The 15,903-nt window shown below is 43.2% G+C and overlaps 3 protein-coding genes across 4 annotated transcripts; 2 read left to right on the top strand and 1 right to left on the bottom strand.

Annotated features, from left to right (window-relative positions):
- Positions 1-68: 68 nt before the first annotated feature.
- Positions 69-2,052, top strand: LOC129580906 (adhesive plaque matrix protein-like). The gene is made up of 2 exons (XM_055471664.1): positions 69-1,320; positions 1,390-2,052. The coding sequence occupies exons 1-2, from the start codon at positions 151-153 to the stop codon at positions 2,050-2,052; spliced, it is 1,833 nt and encodes a 610-aa protein (XP_055327639.1). The 5' UTR covers positions 69-150.
- Positions 2,053-2,421: 369 nt separating this feature from the next.
- LOC129580855 (phosphatidylinositol 4-kinase alpha-like) lies at positions 2,422-12,188 on the bottom strand. Of its 2 annotated transcripts, none has more exons than XM_055471575.1 (24): positions 11,671-12,188; positions 11,410-11,592; positions 11,252-11,345; positions 11,090-11,175; positions 10,928-11,018; positions 10,085-10,830; positions 9,640-9,828; positions 9,358-9,574; positions 8,615-9,238; positions 8,077-8,464; positions 7,872-7,966; positions 7,518-7,798; positions 7,007-7,303; positions 6,580-6,832; positions 6,326-6,505; positions 5,700-6,194; positions 5,357-5,476; positions 5,010-5,286; positions 4,410-4,722; positions 3,958-4,282; positions 3,566-3,852; positions 3,130-3,409; positions 2,890-3,067; positions 2,422-2,737 (listed from the first exon to the last, which is right to left on the bottom strand). In XM_055471575.1, the coding sequence occupies exons 1-24, from the start codon at positions 11,779-11,781 to the stop codon at positions 2,512-2,514; spliced, it is 6,336 nt and encodes a 2,111-aa protein (XP_055327550.1). In that variant the 5' UTR covers positions 11,782-12,188; the 3' UTR covers positions 2,422-2,511. The 2 variants fall into 2 exon arrangements, with proteins under 2 accessions (XP_055327550.1, XP_055327551.1); XM_055471576.1 differs by having other exon boundaries at positions 5,357-5,473.
- A 152-nt stretch (positions 12,189-12,340) lies between these two features.
- Positions 12,341-15,438, top strand: LOC129580857 (zinc finger SWIM domain-containing protein 7-like). Its single transcript, XM_055471577.1, has 7 exons — positions 12,341-12,380; positions 12,704-12,760; positions 13,973-14,134; positions 14,421-14,545; positions 14,603-14,681; positions 14,898-14,923; positions 15,130-15,438. The coding sequence occupies exons 3-7, from the start codon at positions 13,993-13,995 to the stop codon at positions 15,235-15,237; spliced, it is 480 nt and encodes a 159-aa protein (XP_055327552.1). The 5' UTR covers positions 12,341-12,380; positions 12,704-12,760; positions 13,973-13,992; the 3' UTR covers positions 15,238-15,438.
- Positions 15,439-15,903: the final 465 nt, after the last annotated feature.

Raw genomic sequence — 15,903 nt, 5'->3', positions numbered from 1 at the left:
CGCGATGCGCTTAATCTTATAAAACCAGCCCGATATGTCGACAGACATTCACCAGTCACTCACAGTAACGCTATCCCGCGCGCGTCCACCACTCGCAACACAATAATTTAAAGTCAGCCCTGCGGCGTTGTGAAATCTTAGTAACTCACTATGTATAATAACATTATGCTGGATGTTGCCAGAGTGGCGATGCCGTTAATGGGATTATCGGGACTTTGGCCGCTGTTCGTCCATTGCCAGTTATTCGGGGCGCCCAGCATCCCCTTTCCCAATTATGCCGGCCAGAATCCGCTCAGCGGCTTGTTCTCTCTGCTGGGTTTCGGCAGTTATCCGCCGCTGAATCCCGGCTCCTATCCGCCGCCGTTTCCCCCGTCGTATCGCAGTGATCCGCCCTTTTACCAGCCTCCACCGCCGCCCCCACCCGGCCCCCCGGCGGAATACTCGCCACGCTACTTCCCACCCCCGCCGGCGCCCTATTCCTACTCCTCCAATAATGTCGTGCTGCCCAAACTGCCCTCCAAATACGACATCGGCGTCTTCAAGAGCGCTGCCGATTCGGCGGAGAAATCCAGCTATCCCAATTCACATTACGGCTACAAATACGATCCGTATCCGGTGGATCCGTTGGTGTATCCCACGAAGCCGTTGTACGATAAAAGCGGAGCGTACTACAAATCTGTGTATCCCAAGACATCGCTAACCGGTTCTCCGTACGGGAATTATCGGGAATTTTTAAAAGCCCTGCTAAGCGGTCCGCCGGCATCACCTTACATGCCCAGCTACAGTCAGAATATTCCCTCCGTCAAAGCGATTCTGGAAGGCGATTATGGCAGCATTATCGGCAAATCGCCACCCGCAGCGGCCATTTATGTAGAGAATGCGAAACCGGCAGCCGAAATGCCGTACGGCGCAGCCCCTTCCTTTCCGCCGATGAGCGAGCAAAAGGTCGTGTATTCTCTTCCGGTCGGAGAGAAACCGGTTGCAGCGGATAATATTAATATTAAGGAAATGTACAGCAAACAGTTCCCAGACGGCTTAATCACCTACCAGAAACCACTACCGACAGCGTTGGCCCAAAAGCCGACCATTGTCTATGCCGCCGCCGAACCGGACCGGCCGGCGACCATCCTCTCGGCACCGAGCACTAATCCTTATGCGCTGGGATTAGGCAGCTATCCTTATACGAACAAGAAACCGATCATACAGCAAGAAATGCCCATGGTCTATCAAGAAAAATTTGCCAATTATCCTGACATCAAAACCATCTACCAGATGCCCAGTTTTATGCCGGAAAAGAAGCCATTAGTAGCGTATGAACAGGTACCCAATATTCAACATGAAAAGAAATTACAGATGACATATGATCAATTACCGGCTATCACTTTAAAGATTCCCTACCAGAATGAGCAAATACAGCAACAACAGCGAATGCCTGCCACTGCGCCCGGATACGACTTGTATCCGGTGTTTAATAACGTGGGATTAAAGCAACCGATTGCCTATCAAGCCGCCGCCACGGTGACCCCGCCGGGACAGGACATCACCTATGAAACCGACAGTGCCCCGTCCAAACCGGCCAACTATCCCACGTATTTCACCGCCACCAAGGCCGAGTATAAGCGGGATCCTGTGACCGTGCAGGAGAAGAAATCGCCACCGCCCATGGATGAGAGTTATTCGCCGGCCAAATATCCCACGCTGGGCTACGAAGTGGACCGTGAGCACCATCGCAAACCCGTTCCGGCAATCATTGCCGCGCTGTTCGGCGGTGGAAAATTAGGCAAATCACTGGATTCATCGGGTGAGCAGTTTCCCAGCGCTTCCATGCAGGCAAAATACGAAACAGCGCCAGTCAGACAGGGATACTTTTCTGCGCCCGTTGCCGGCTATGAAGACAATCCCACGGTGAAGCAGATGGTAGCCAACCAACAAAGTTCAGGTCGCTATCAACAAAGTCCGAGCAGCAGCAATTCTCCCGTTGATATCTTTATTCCTATTGGGAGATCTTCTAAGCACACGGGAAACGATCCGATAAAAACGATAATGCACTAGCTATATGTACTTATGGTAGTTATTGTAAATTGTTATAAATTGCTGTTGTATGTTATTTACGATGATAAAGAAAGTTTGGTAATGGGAGCTGTACATTGTGTAAATAAAACGCAGCCATGCTTCGATGCATGTAAACACACTCAGCTTGCAGCTAAGCGATCAAGAGAAATGGAGACAAATACTTTCGCATTACAAGAGCTGTTTGGGTGACCTTTAGTCGTTTTAACTCTGCAGTTAGCCTTTGTCTACATTAACTAATATTTCCAACTTAAAAGAACAAAATACTACAAACAAAAAAGCATCACATAATGACATCAAATTAATAAGCTCATTTCAAACGCCAAAGCAACCTTTTACATACAGACGATGTCATCATAATTAATTTATAATTCCATCGTCACAAAAACAATGTCACTTCAACTTAAGTCCATACAAAAAAACAAGCGAGATAATATTGGCTCAATAAGCAATTTTATTCTGTTGATACTGAAGCATATCATAAGCGCGAGATCGGTAGTTTAGGTAGCATCCCTGGATCACTTTCACCATGTAATCAGCGGCCTCTCTTTCGGACGTATTCGGCGAAAAGCGACTTCGTAATTTCGGGATAGTCTGGCCACGAAAGCACGGCAGATTAGTATCCAACATCATACTGACCAAAGTACAAATTTCTTCCCGGAATTGCCTGCAATAAAGGAAAATAATGTCAGTAAGATCTTACACGTTCACTTTGTTGCTAAATCAACAGAACTTTATATCGATTAAGATATCAAAAGACAAGAAGTCACTTCGTATACACAAAAGCACACTGAAAATTGTAACAAACACAGTTCGTACCGGACAGCCAAATATCCGCGGACAGTGAGCTCCATAAACCACTTAAACAAGTGAGATTCCATCGCACCGCCCATCATCCCTACAAACTCCGGGGTTAATTTGAAATCGGGCTCGAATCCCAGATTGCCACCCGGACTGCTTTCGAACAAAAAGCCGAAATCAATATGAATGATATGCCCTACAGAAAACAGGAGATCAGGAAATGGACAAATAATATCCGCAAAAGTTGCAGAAATTTACCATGCTCGTCAATGAGAATGTTGCCATTGTGACGATCTTTCACTTGCAGAATGAACGTGATTAGGCTGTATGCTGCCATACTGCGGATAAAATTGCGTCGGGCCTGAAGGTACTCAGGTGAGGATTTGTCGCCATATTTCGCTTCAAAATACTCCATCAACGTATCCGTTTGTTTTCCAAGCTGATCACGGGATTTCGAACTGGGAACACATTCAATAACGCCACACCCCGGGCCGGTGGCTACGACACGGTAGGGATACACAAACAAGTTTAATCCAGCCTGCAAAATTCAAAGACAGACTCACAAATAAGTTACTGTAAAGAAGAGTAACGCCAATTTACACGATACCACATAAAACTGCAGAGTAACACAATTTCACAACAGTTCCATCTTTCTTCTATCATACTGTTTCCTAAGCATGATATATTCCCTTACCATACTGAAAACGTTCTTGAACAACTGCATAATTTGTAACGCCAGCATATCCTGCCGCACGTCATCTCCGACTTTGAAAATAGCGGCCTGCCAATACTGTGGAGCGTCTTTGGGTATTTTTGATGCAGGATCTTCAGACGTACCAATCTCTTCCAGCTCGTCGAGAGTGCATTTTTTCACTAGGAACTTAGCCAAATAGGGAGCCTTCGCGGCGCTCTGCAGAGGTAACCCAGATTTCGAATCGATATCGATAACCACCGCTTCCGGGTTCGAGGGTAGGTAACAACCTAATGCATATGAGGTGATAACCCAGTCGCAAATTCTTATAAGCAAAAACTGTATGTACATCGGAATGGGATCGTAATAGCTAAAAACTGGTCACCGACAAATACCTGGAGGAACTTTGATTTTTGCCAGTTCTTTCAGACATGCTTGTTTACGTTTTTCTCCTTTTTCAAAAGGCTTGATCAACCCGCTGATGTCTGTCACTTCCTTGAAGAATTCGAATTCCCGTTCCCGGAAAACTCTGGCCGGTCCACTAGCCAACTGTGCAATAATTTCTTCCTGAATACTGTTCAGTTTCTTGAACAATATCGGATCTTCATTTTTCCCCTCTTCATCGGTATATTTATTACACTGAATATTCCAAATTATTTGATGTGCTAACAAATTCGAATGCGATGCGGCTGCCACAACATACTGACGGATGTAGCCCATCTGCAGAAATAACGATGCATAATAGAATGCCATATCACACAAAACGAATCGTAACCGCTGCTGATAACATGACCATCATGAGGCATGCCCGACCTTTCATGAAAATGAGTGACTGCGGCCTACTTACCGTATCATAGCGAAGAGCTTGAATTATTTGCGGGATGTAGAAAATCATCACTTCCGGGGGATATTCCTGTAACACTCGCGAAGCATACTGATGGGTGACCGCATTGGGAGGGCTGTCTTTTGAGAAGAGATTCAAAGCATGAACCGGAGAACATTTTGCCCACATGAGCACATTGACCAATTCGGGAGGATCAGCTTCAATGCATTCCGGCGTGGCAAAATAGCTCAAAGCGGCCGGAACCCCCATCACGGATTCTGGATCATAACGAACCAGACGAGTGACTTCCTTAAGCAACACTTCAGCATACCGGAACCTGCAATGAAAAATGCAACGCTCCGCGATTAACTAAATTAAAAAGTAGACATAGCGCCCCAAAAAATATATTATATTGATAACAAAATTATGATGGTTGATGGTAGTTGTACTCGTGCAGAACAATTGTATCCAGCAATTCAGGTCGCTTTAAACTAACAAATCCGTATGGTTTCCAATAATTTTATAACAAAATGGACTCAGATGTTTTGCAGATTATGACCCAGACTATAATACAGTCACGTGTCAAAATGCTGTTAAGTAGCGGTTTACTTTTCATAAAATCACCTCGGAGGTAAATGCACCGCGAGTACAGCGGAGCACTGCCAGGCTATGCGAGCGTATTCTCTTAAGATCTTCACCGCAGCCGTCTGCAGCATGTATGCAGGAAGTTTTGTTTCGTTGACTTCCGCCAAATCTTCCGTCAGCTGATTCAAGGGATCATACCACACAACCCAACGATCGTATTCCGAAGCCAAGAGCGCAAGAATCAAATTCCGACGCTTTCCATAAACTTTAGCGAAATCCATATTAAATCGCACCTGTCGCTTGCTCAGTGTACCAGCTGTAAAGTTCGAGATCCCACTTAAAAGTAGCTAAGTTTTTCGTCAGATGCTCTCAGCGATATATCGTACCTCGTTTGCCAATGTTTAAGTTCATCTGCGAAGTTGACTGTGGAATATTCATCCAACCGGTCCGATTAACCGCAAGTGTATTAGGAGCCGATGCGATGGGCTTTTCAGGGTAAGGGCCTGCTAAACAGCAAAAGTTTGTGTTTGATAACTACATATTACAGGTGTACTTTGAGACGTCGCTATACTTTCACAAAAATAACCCTGAAGAATCCATCTGAAAATGGATTCTTTAGGGTTATTTGGATGGATCCCTAAAGAATCCTCCAAAATAGTTCTTTCCACTGTAACCGTGACATTGCAATTTTGAATACTGATTCGTAACAGACTACTCCATGATCCCTACCATCAACTGAATCTTGGTCACCCCAATGCAGATAGCGTTTATCGGTGTGCATCAGCACCCAAAATCGTAACAACACTTTGATGTCATCACGCAGTTCGTATTTGAAATCCTGAGGAAAGTCCATAGAACCAGCGAAGTAGTCCAGCGCCGCAGCATACACCCGTTCTCGCAACGCATTCCTGGCTGGAGTATTCTCAATGTTATCGTCCTGCAGAAGTCGAAGTCCACTGGACAAGAAGCGGAAAAGACAGGCTCCGTAGCGGACAGTTCTTTGTCGTCTCCTGTTACCGATAGTGACATCCAAACATTGATTGAACATGGCAACAAAAACGTCGATTTCCTGTTGGTCGTAATAGCGAGCAATCTCCACCCGCTCGTTGATAAATTTACACCAGACAGAATGTGGCAACACATCCGGAGCTGGAGCGCGCACTTTATCGTGATTAGGAGACAAAGGAGTTGGAGGATCTTCATCGTCAATTTCCGCAAACATCCCTACAAACCGTTGTAATTAATTTATTAAACCAGTACTTGACAACTGAAAAAGAGAAAAATGTCTGCAATAACGTTTTAAGAAACTTACATTATCAGTACTGAAGTATGGATTTTTAACCATGCAAACCTACCTAACTTAAGCTGATGAGTTTGATTCCAGGCTGAGATCATTTCGTAGATGAAAGTCAAATGAATGTCAGGTTTAGCTGCCAATAACCATTGCCAACATCTCACAGCACAAGTAACGGTGTGAACGGTAAAAAGTTCAGTGACGCTCCACGTCAGCAGATGGAGAAGATTTCGAACACAAGCTGAAATACAAATAATGCAAATTTGAACGAAATAACACTACATAACGCAGATGCAGTACTCAAACAATGCTTACTGGAATAAATTCCGTAATCATCAGTGGACTGGATAATGACGGCGCAGATTCGATAAACCAAACTTTCGAATCCCTTCTCATTTTTTTCTCGGCAGGCTTTCACCATCTCATCCTTTAGGTGTTTACACAGATCGTCCATCTTCATAAGGCTTTTCATACTGGTCACTTCCCCTGAATAACGGCATCTTGATGTGAAATCCATGACGAAAGCTGACACGTCCTTGTTAGCAAACTTTCGATTTGTTGCAGCGCTCTAAAGAATATAATGCTGCCATCACAAGTAAATTCTGTTGCAATAGTTTAATCTAAATCTTGAATCAGTGAGCGATAACCCTAATCGTTATAAAGCACTTTTTAAAACTAAACTTTTATGTAGAGTGAAATCCACTCTGTTAACGCATGACAATGAAGCAAACAGACAACTTACACCAGGTCCAACGTTAAGTCCCACTTGCCGGAGCAGATTTTCTGCCGCGTAACTCAGTCCTACAGGTTCAGGCGCATCCTGTTTATGAAGAGGAACAATACTGGTTACTTCAAGCATGTACTGTTCTAAATTGGAACGAATGGCAAACGGTGCCCATTTCATGGCTTCTCCAATAAAATCTTCACAACGGCCCGTAAATAGCTTTATGATCTGCTCTCGACCTTCCATCGTGTCCATAAAACGCAACGAATAGGGTGTATTCGGCACTCTCAGAACGATATCCTCTTCATTTGGACTCTTCAGAAAAAGGCAATAAAGTAAAATAGGAAACACCAGGAAACGAACACGGCACAACAACAGCAGAAACGATAGCCATAATAACAGCGTAATGTCTACCCGATAGTTTGCCCACGGCTTTAACAGCTAATGACCTTTAACTGCTATAGTCATCAGCAGCTTTTAAATGTACAAGAAGCCCTCGCTTAGTCGGTTATACGCAAACTGTACTCACCGATTCAAGAGATGCTGACAGAGTCTGAGCGATATCCAAGATTGTCCATAACACTTTTCGACTCCATAAGATATGCGGGAAGACTTCCACCAAGCGTGCCAGCCATTGATCGGCGATCTGGCGAATCGTTCCGTTAATATTGTTGAAAATCACCAGGAGATACTGCGCTAAAGAATCTAATTCGGCGTTGCGCTTATCATTTTTTGGCAATGCGGATGCTCTTTGAATAAAGGCATCCAGAACGCTATAAGAAATAGCCTGAACGGCATCCCGCAAACCACCTGGATAAACCAACACGAAACCGTTGCAAGACAGGAACATTCAAACAGTTCGGGATGAAAACAGACAGCCTACTGTCATCTTTCTGAAGTGAATAGTCTTCTAGGTAAGCAAATATCTGTTTCACGGCATCCGGATCGTCAGAGTGCGTAACTTTTAGCCTCTCCAGTCTGCAAGAATATTTCAGTTACCTACGTGTGCCAGCCAACAGCTAAGCGTCACTCAAAGAATCACAATTCCATAAAAGTAAAAAAAACACATTAAGGTGTACACATTGTACCTATAAACCGAAAGCAGGAAAAGGCACTGGGCAAGACTCAAGCGGTTGATTTTGTACGAGAGATCAGCATTGGCTTTAAGGAGATCAATAAGGTTGTTCCTGATATCTTGCAATTCAACGGCAGACAAGCTATCGCTCTTCAATGCAGAATTATACTCCAACTCCGCCCGGAGAATGACTTCTTTGGTGACCAACGCAGGAGTTTTTACAGCAATATCGCATACTCCCGCAAACCACTCTTCTGGCCACAATCCCGAATCCGGCTCAGCAAACCTCAAAATCGCCGAATAAAGCCAGAAATCCCGGAAAAGCTTCAGCAACCGCGGCTTTGCGTTTTTTAAAGTTGGTATTTTGCGAATTACCGTCGCAATGACGGGAATTAGTACGCCTGCAACCAGTACATGGAATAAATAAGCATTCGAAACGAAACTCCAAAAAAAGCAATTAAACACATGAAGCTCGAGTGCGATAAAACAAAAAAAAACGAAGAAAGCCAAACATCCTCACAACAAGGAGGACAACAACTATCCTAACTAACCTAAATTTCCAGCGCTGCTGGAAGCTTTTATAGCCGCGCTTTTTTCATTGGCTTTTTTGCTTTCGAGACCCAGCTGAATAAACAGTTCCAACATTCGGTTGAGAAAGTCCATTACATCGTCCGGGTTATCCAAGCCCTCGGCAATAGTCTTCAAACCGCGAATCACCGCTAATGCAACATGCCGGTAATCGGGCCGGTCAGAACTGATGGGTCGTCCGTACGCCGCGGAACTGGTTTCCAGTGTGACTATGTTGAATAACGTCAAGGGATACGCTTCGTACACTCCACCAACGACCATATTTGCCAGCTGATCCACAATGACCACATCAACCTGGTTTGTTGTCTTACAGAAGATATCCTGACAGATGCTAAACACCGATTCCACCGTTTTTGGAACGTCTTTGAATTTAGTTGCTATTCGCGCCAATAGCATTAGGAGATTTGAAGCCATGGCCATGTAGCGAGGATCGGTTTGCTCAACTCGATACAAACTGCTGCTTAGGTACGCCATTAACGCCTGGACCGAATCCGGGTGTTCTTCCTGATTGATGCGCAATGTGATAATAATGCTTTCGATACAGCACTCTTTTAGTGCCTCCACAACCGATGCCATTCGCTCAATGTCTGAAAAATAAAAAAAAACTAACGATTCATGGGATAAAAATCACTTTTGTCAACAGTGCATCTGCAACGAATATCTACTCTAAAAAATTTCTGTTCTATCCAACTGAGTGCAAAATTACCAGTGCTTCTAGTGATTGTATCATACTGATGCCCATTTGTTGCCAAAGCTGGATTCAAGCTGGGCGCAGCCGATGATCGCCCCGGTTGAGCCAAAGAGTCTTTGTCTCCAAGCTGAAGTTTGATCAGAAGAGAGTCCGGTTCCACAAGAAAATCTCGCAGATGGCTTAACGCTATGTTGGCTATACTGCGGTTCATTTTAGAAAGAAAGGCAAACGCCTAAAACAGAAAACATCTAATTGCTTGGTATAGAAACAAATTTCCGAAAGTACACTTTCCATTACCTCTAAGCAAGAAATAAATATGGGACAATGCATAGCCAGAGTTCTCGTGCGCTGCGCTGGCTTCAAACGGCTGGACAAATGGGAAATAACAGTATCAGTTTCGCCAGAACTAGCGGCACACCACACGAGGATATCAATGCAGATGGCCACACTACACACTGTTTGGCGTGAGGCGTACACGGTTTTGCCCTAAAAACGTATTTTGTAATTGTAAAACAGCATTTGACCGATAAAGAAATTGTTATGTGCGACAAATACGACAATCACTTCTTTTGAGAGGAAATGGAAAGTTTTGTACCATCCGTTAAGCTAAGCCCTTAATTATTCCCTAAATAACCGGCCAAGAATTTTTTTAACACCCCAGCGCTGAACTGATGAACTTGACCGGCATCAGCAATGGAAACGAAGCTAGCAATTGTTTCTGAAGGCTAAAGGCTCAACATACCATGCCTCTAGTTAAAGTATCTTCCCTCTGTTCTTTTCCCGACGACCGCTGCAGATAGGTCTGAGTGCGACGAAATAATTCTTCAAAAAATCCCTTCAACTCCTTGGCTAATTTGGATCCTTTATGAACTTGATCATCGTAAAACAACTGTCTCCACATTGCCACAAGTACAAAACGCAGCGTTTCACTGTAGGTCCTGTACGGATAAATGCTACTGCCGTTTTGGCCAGCCAGTGTCTCCTGGAGTTTGGTATCCAATTGCTCCGTGACTTTGTCATCTAATAAAGCTCGCGTCACTTTAAAGAGGTCTTCCAGTTTCTTTTTCGTCATTCCAACGGGAAGCACCATGCTCTGACTACCAAACTTATCAACATTTTCTACGCACGATCCCGACTGGGAAAATAAATACACGCGCAGATCCTCCATGAGCGATGGATCTTCCGCTTTTGCATGCTCTTTATGGTGGACACCGTCAGAATGACGACGAAAAAATGGAAAATTCGTCAGAGGATTCGGAGCAATTTCGGGAGATCGACATTCGTGCTTCGCAGGAACCAACGATGCGGCACGCGACAGCGAGCGCGGTACGAGAGGCAGTTGCACCGTGTTGATATTTAGCCCTTTTCTTCGGGCAAAAATCTCATCCGGGAAGATAGAACAAACAAGGGGTACACTGGATTTTGAAAAGCGGCCAAAGGAACGCAATAAACCCAACAGCGGAGGCACAATCTCGTAGCACAAAGCATCTACACGAAGGAAATGCTTGCATGTTATTTCTCCTTAAATGTATTTTTATATCAAGTATTGTCCCAAAGCAGTCAACGGTAAATTAAAATGACTTACGTTGTTTCTCCTTTGCTAGCTGGTCATCGCGGACATACTTCACCAGTTTGTGGGAAAAATCCTCGATAACATCAATCTGCTTTGCGATGATCTGCCAAAAGGCACAAAGTTAAAAAGAAACGAAATCAAATTTCACACTGCCTAAAACGAGCGCCGATGTACCTCTGCTCCAAAAGCAACGCTTTTTGTTGCGATATCGCACATCAGAGTGTTCAGGATGAAGGCGAATCGTTCACCGATAGGAAGCCCTGTAGCAATATTTTTCATAGTGAAGGTGTGCTGCTCAGTCTGAGTAATTGCATGCAGCAGCCTCCTTTGACTTACGATCGTGGTTGGGCAGACTGTGGTCGTTAACATGGACCACATCGGGAAGTCGTGACAGTAATCCAATCAGATACTTTACAATTTTATCCTCATGCTGTAACAAGTGCGATTCTAACTCCCACCCGTACAGAACATCCAAAGAAAGGATGTCAAATTACCTGGAGTCCCGATTCAAGAACGAATATTCCCAGCGCAACGACATTGATCTGATCGATTCCCGTTAAGCGGATTTCCGCGTTAACTTCGTTAATCTTAGGAATTGCCACATCATGTCCCGCCACAGTGGCGCGAATCTTGTCATCTGCCGGAAGCTTGGGACAGGCTTTGTAGAAGGGTTTGATCTGAAACAATCAGGACACGCGCTATGCGTCAACACACAGCGGAACGCAAAGAAACAGAAGGAAAGCGTAAGCAGTTACCTTGCTCCATGGACAATTGGGGATGCCAGCCAAACAGCGGGCCGATCTGAAGGTGTTGTCCATATATAGCGGAACCGAATCCTTGAAGTTATCCCCTATTCCGCCCGTCATCTTCCGCGCAGCGATAAACGATTACGAACAAATTTTATTGTTGCGCGCAGGGATAGTCAAAGGTATCGTTTTTAGCGCTCTACAGTACGTTATGTTTTCAGAAGGGCTTTTCTAACAAGCGCATTTTGCTCGGTCATCCCGAACTACGTCAAATACAAACACAACACTGACGATCAAGGTATGTTCATGGCACTAAAAGTAAAAATAATGCGGACCGATAAATAAGAAAACAGCCACGAGACAGCAGAAAAGAAATGGCAATGGATCGTACAGCAGGAAGCCGCCGTTATAAAACTGAATAAAACTTGGCAAGAAACAAATCAAAACATCACAGAAAATTCCGCAGTTTTACTCGCCCCTAAGTAAGTTTTCCCCTGGATGAGCCGATAGTCAAATGATACGTACTTACAGGATTTTCCTGATCCAGTCATTCCAGTGTACGCAGGACTAGTGTAACCGCCCCGGGTATCAGTAAGTACGTTATGCATACTATGCGAGTCTGCAAAAATTTTTTGGCTATTGTGTTTGCGAGCCCGTCTCGCAATTAAAATTCCTTTGCGGCCTACTCTGCAGATTGGATGGATTTTGGAATCACACTGGTGGAGAAATTTGGAGTTTGGTCACCATTTTGCAGATGTTAGTGAAGATGTACTGTATGGCTAAGAATTTAATTTTAAGTCTATGTACTTATTCAGTTTTTGAATGTACAAGTTTCAATATGGAAATGCCTCGTTGGCTGTGTTATCCTTATTAAATAATTACATTATTTTATTATTTATTATGTACTGTAATAAGTAATTGTTAGTAATTGTTTGTAAGTAAGTATTGTAATAAGTAATTGTTTGGTACTAATACTATCGTCCACCTTTACTTTGAAATTCTCTTCATATCTGATGCTGATGTAGAATCCTTTGCTCCCTAGAAAGCACGAGGAAAGTGGAATCGTTTGGGATTAAGTGTTTTGCCAAAGCGCGGCCAGGTACGCGAAGATACGAAGATTACGAACTTACTGATTAGCTAACAGCATAGTGCCATTATGTCCCTACAGAATTAAAGTGACTGTCAGTGTTAACTCTACCACTGGCAGACCGCCTCAAAGACCTCCATGCTGAACGAAATTCCCTTAAATCGTAAAATAATCGTTTCTTTTTTGAACAAATCGAAAAAACACCAAACCCGCAGGGGTTGCCCAATGCGCATCGCATTTGGTAATTCCGCAAAATGCTTTCAAAATCGCCTCCTGGCATACAGTACTTAACCACGAATGTGTGTTATAAACTATTGAAGCCTGTGAAGCAGTGAACGCCTTCAGCCCGTCATAGGCTTCAGGATTTGCTGATACTATGCTGGCACAATTTTTGTGTAACTTTTATCCGATAGTTCTACAGCTACAGCAATTTTACAATTTTTTATATTAATCCACACTGCAGGAAGATAAAGCGCAAGAAACGGAAGCCAAAGTTCAGAAGACTTTCAGTTTGTTCGCAAAAATCGCATTACTCCATAAGAAATCAAGGTTCATTCACGATTCAGTAACATTTTAAAAATTTTGGACGGTTGAGAATTAGCAAGTTGCATCGTGGCCTTCTAATAGTCCCTTTCTAACTTTCATTTAAGCACTAACACCTTGTCCCAAAGCTATCAATGCTCTACTGTAGGCAACGACATTCTTCGGAAGGCATTCCTTTAAGTCTGTTAATATTTAAGTCTAAGGGAAGTGCGTCTTGTCTCGAGGTCACCACGAGCGATGATCGCGCAAGTTTCTTTTTGCAAACTGTAACTAATACCTCTTGGAACACTCAGTTTAAAAAAAGTTTACGCAAAAATATCAGTTGCTGAATTTCTTAGAGGGACGGCTGTAATCATAAAAATCACCTCTAGAGAGTAGTACGTCACCTTAAGCGCCGCTTAGATCCTTGCTGAAACAGTGCAACCTCAAAGATTGCAGTTTCAGTATTTTTGAATCCCCGATGAAAAGTTCAAAGTTACCTAAGAAAAGTACAAAAGAAAAATCAAAATGGCGTACGGAAGCATTTATTAGTTTGTTTTACGCCACTGTCCAGAGTCTGGTCACCAGAGAGCATAAGCTTCACTAATACGACTTGACCGTACGATCGAGCTTTTCGGATTTTTATTTTGTTGCGGGATCATATTTTTTACAGGGATTCATACTGATACTAAAATTTAATAGTTATCCCAGGAGAAAACCGAATGGACGAAGTTGTAAGAGCTGGTGACCCGAAATGTCAAATCGGTGTTTTCCGACCGAGTTTCTTGTTGGATGCATCCATCTTGACCGTCTTTGATCGCATCGAAAAAGCCTCTTGTGGTGGACAAAATGGAAAACCTTCGGGTAACAACAGACTGCATTTGTACATTAATCCTACCTTGGTACCGTGCAGTGAATGCAATCTATAGTTAACCGACATATACAGTACTCGTACACAATACAGTAAATCTACTCGCGTTAGAAAAATTAATATTTGATACACTTTGTAATTTTCAAAGCGTTCCTGTTAATGTGGGTGCGTTATTCCGGTTACCAACCATGGGGTGTCAGAATTTGAAAATATACAGTAGCGATGAAATTTTGCGCGCTTTCTTTGTGGTATTCATTTCGGTTTTTGCTTTTTGTATAGTTAGCGAAGAAAATCTCCGCTTGCTGAACGAAACCTTTCCAGATTATCTGGAGCCAGCTCTGCAGTTGATTGATCACGATGCGGTCAAAACGTATGTAGGGCCGAATGGACGTACAGTTTACCAGGTACTGGATAATGTAATGTCCTGTTCTGGAATTCTAGTGACCTTTCTGTTGTTACAGTTGAAAGAAGCGGCAGATTCAAAAATTTTTCTACTTTCCACGTTAGCCTTTTGCGGGTGTTGCGACTTCCAAGTAGCCGGTAGGTTCAAATGTGCTGTGTCCACAGATCTGTGGACTTTAATCTGATAGTTAGTGGCGTTTACAGTTTTTTCCATTTTGTTATGGTCTTTCCGATCTCGATGTCCCAGGTTTTTTTTGTGGCTGCATTAAAGATCTTCGAGTTTTTTATAAAAATTTTTTAATTTTGTAGATACTGTGTTCAGTTTCCATAATTAAGAGTCGTACAATTTTGCAGTTTTGGAACGCCGATCTTTGCCTATGGTAAGATTTGATTTGCGTGCGTACTGGTCATAAAGTTCAAAGTTCGAAGTTGCATTTAGTTCTTTAGTGATGTGTTTCCGTACATTTAACTTCAGTGTCTGGACACGGTTACAAAATTAAAATTTCAGTGATTAGTGCTATTTCATAGGTAGCTGTTTTGTTTACATACTCTTATTGTTAAATGAAGCTGTTAATTGATATTTCAGTGCCGACATATTTTGGCAGCCGAATTGACAAAGCGGCTTAAACCAGTGCACCCGATTTCGGTTTCTGCACGTGAAATCGTGGATCTCGTCTCTTGCGCCTTATTCTGAGTCGAAAACCACCGCCGGGCTTGATGTGAAAATGATTATGATGTTTTAATTATCTTCGAATAATATTGTTTGGTTTAGGTGGTAATAATGTGTCGCATTTGGTTTCTGCGTGACATGTCTAGTAACTGTTTTCGTATTGTGGCAAAATGTAGTTGATAAAGACGGTCAGACAGATTTGTACTGAAGATTGTTTCTTCTTACTTCTTCTCAGAGTCTCACATAGCTAGGTTACTTTACCTGGCAGAATTATAACTTTAACAAGACTTATGGTTAGTACGTACGTATTGACTACTTTATACACTGCTCCAGCGATGGCCAGCAAGGGAAACGGCCCTCCCCCTACGTTCCCGACCGACACCGATCTTTGCCAACCCGTGCCCGACAACCACAAAAGTCCCGATTCCGTCCCGACAGAATTTGAAAACCAAGTACGGAAGTAATTTTTTACGTGCAGCATTTACTGATTTTTTTTCACGATAAGTCCTACTTCTAGCTCTGTACAGACTACAGAGTACTTTATTATTTTTTGCTACAATGCGATGTGCTTAATTAAACTTTTTTTAAAAAAATCGTCGGTTTTTCTGTTTTTTTTTTAATTTTATCTCACAGCCTGCTTGCCCCAACACGGGAACGGGAATCGGGATTTTCCCGATATTTGCCAAGGTC

Source organism: Paramacrobiotus metropolitanus, unplaced genomic scaffold (genome assembly GCF_019649055.1).
Source record: "Paramacrobiotus metropolitanus isolate TYO unplaced genomic scaffold, Prichtersi_v1.0 Parri_scaffold0000005, whole genome shotgun sequence".
Lineage (NCBI taxonomy): Eukaryota > Metazoa > Tardigrada > Eutardigrada > Parachela > Macrobiotidae > Paramacrobiotus > Paramacrobiotus metropolitanus.
The sequence above is the reverse complement of the archived record's forward strand: the minus strand, read 5'-3'. Positions and strand labels throughout refer to the sequence as shown.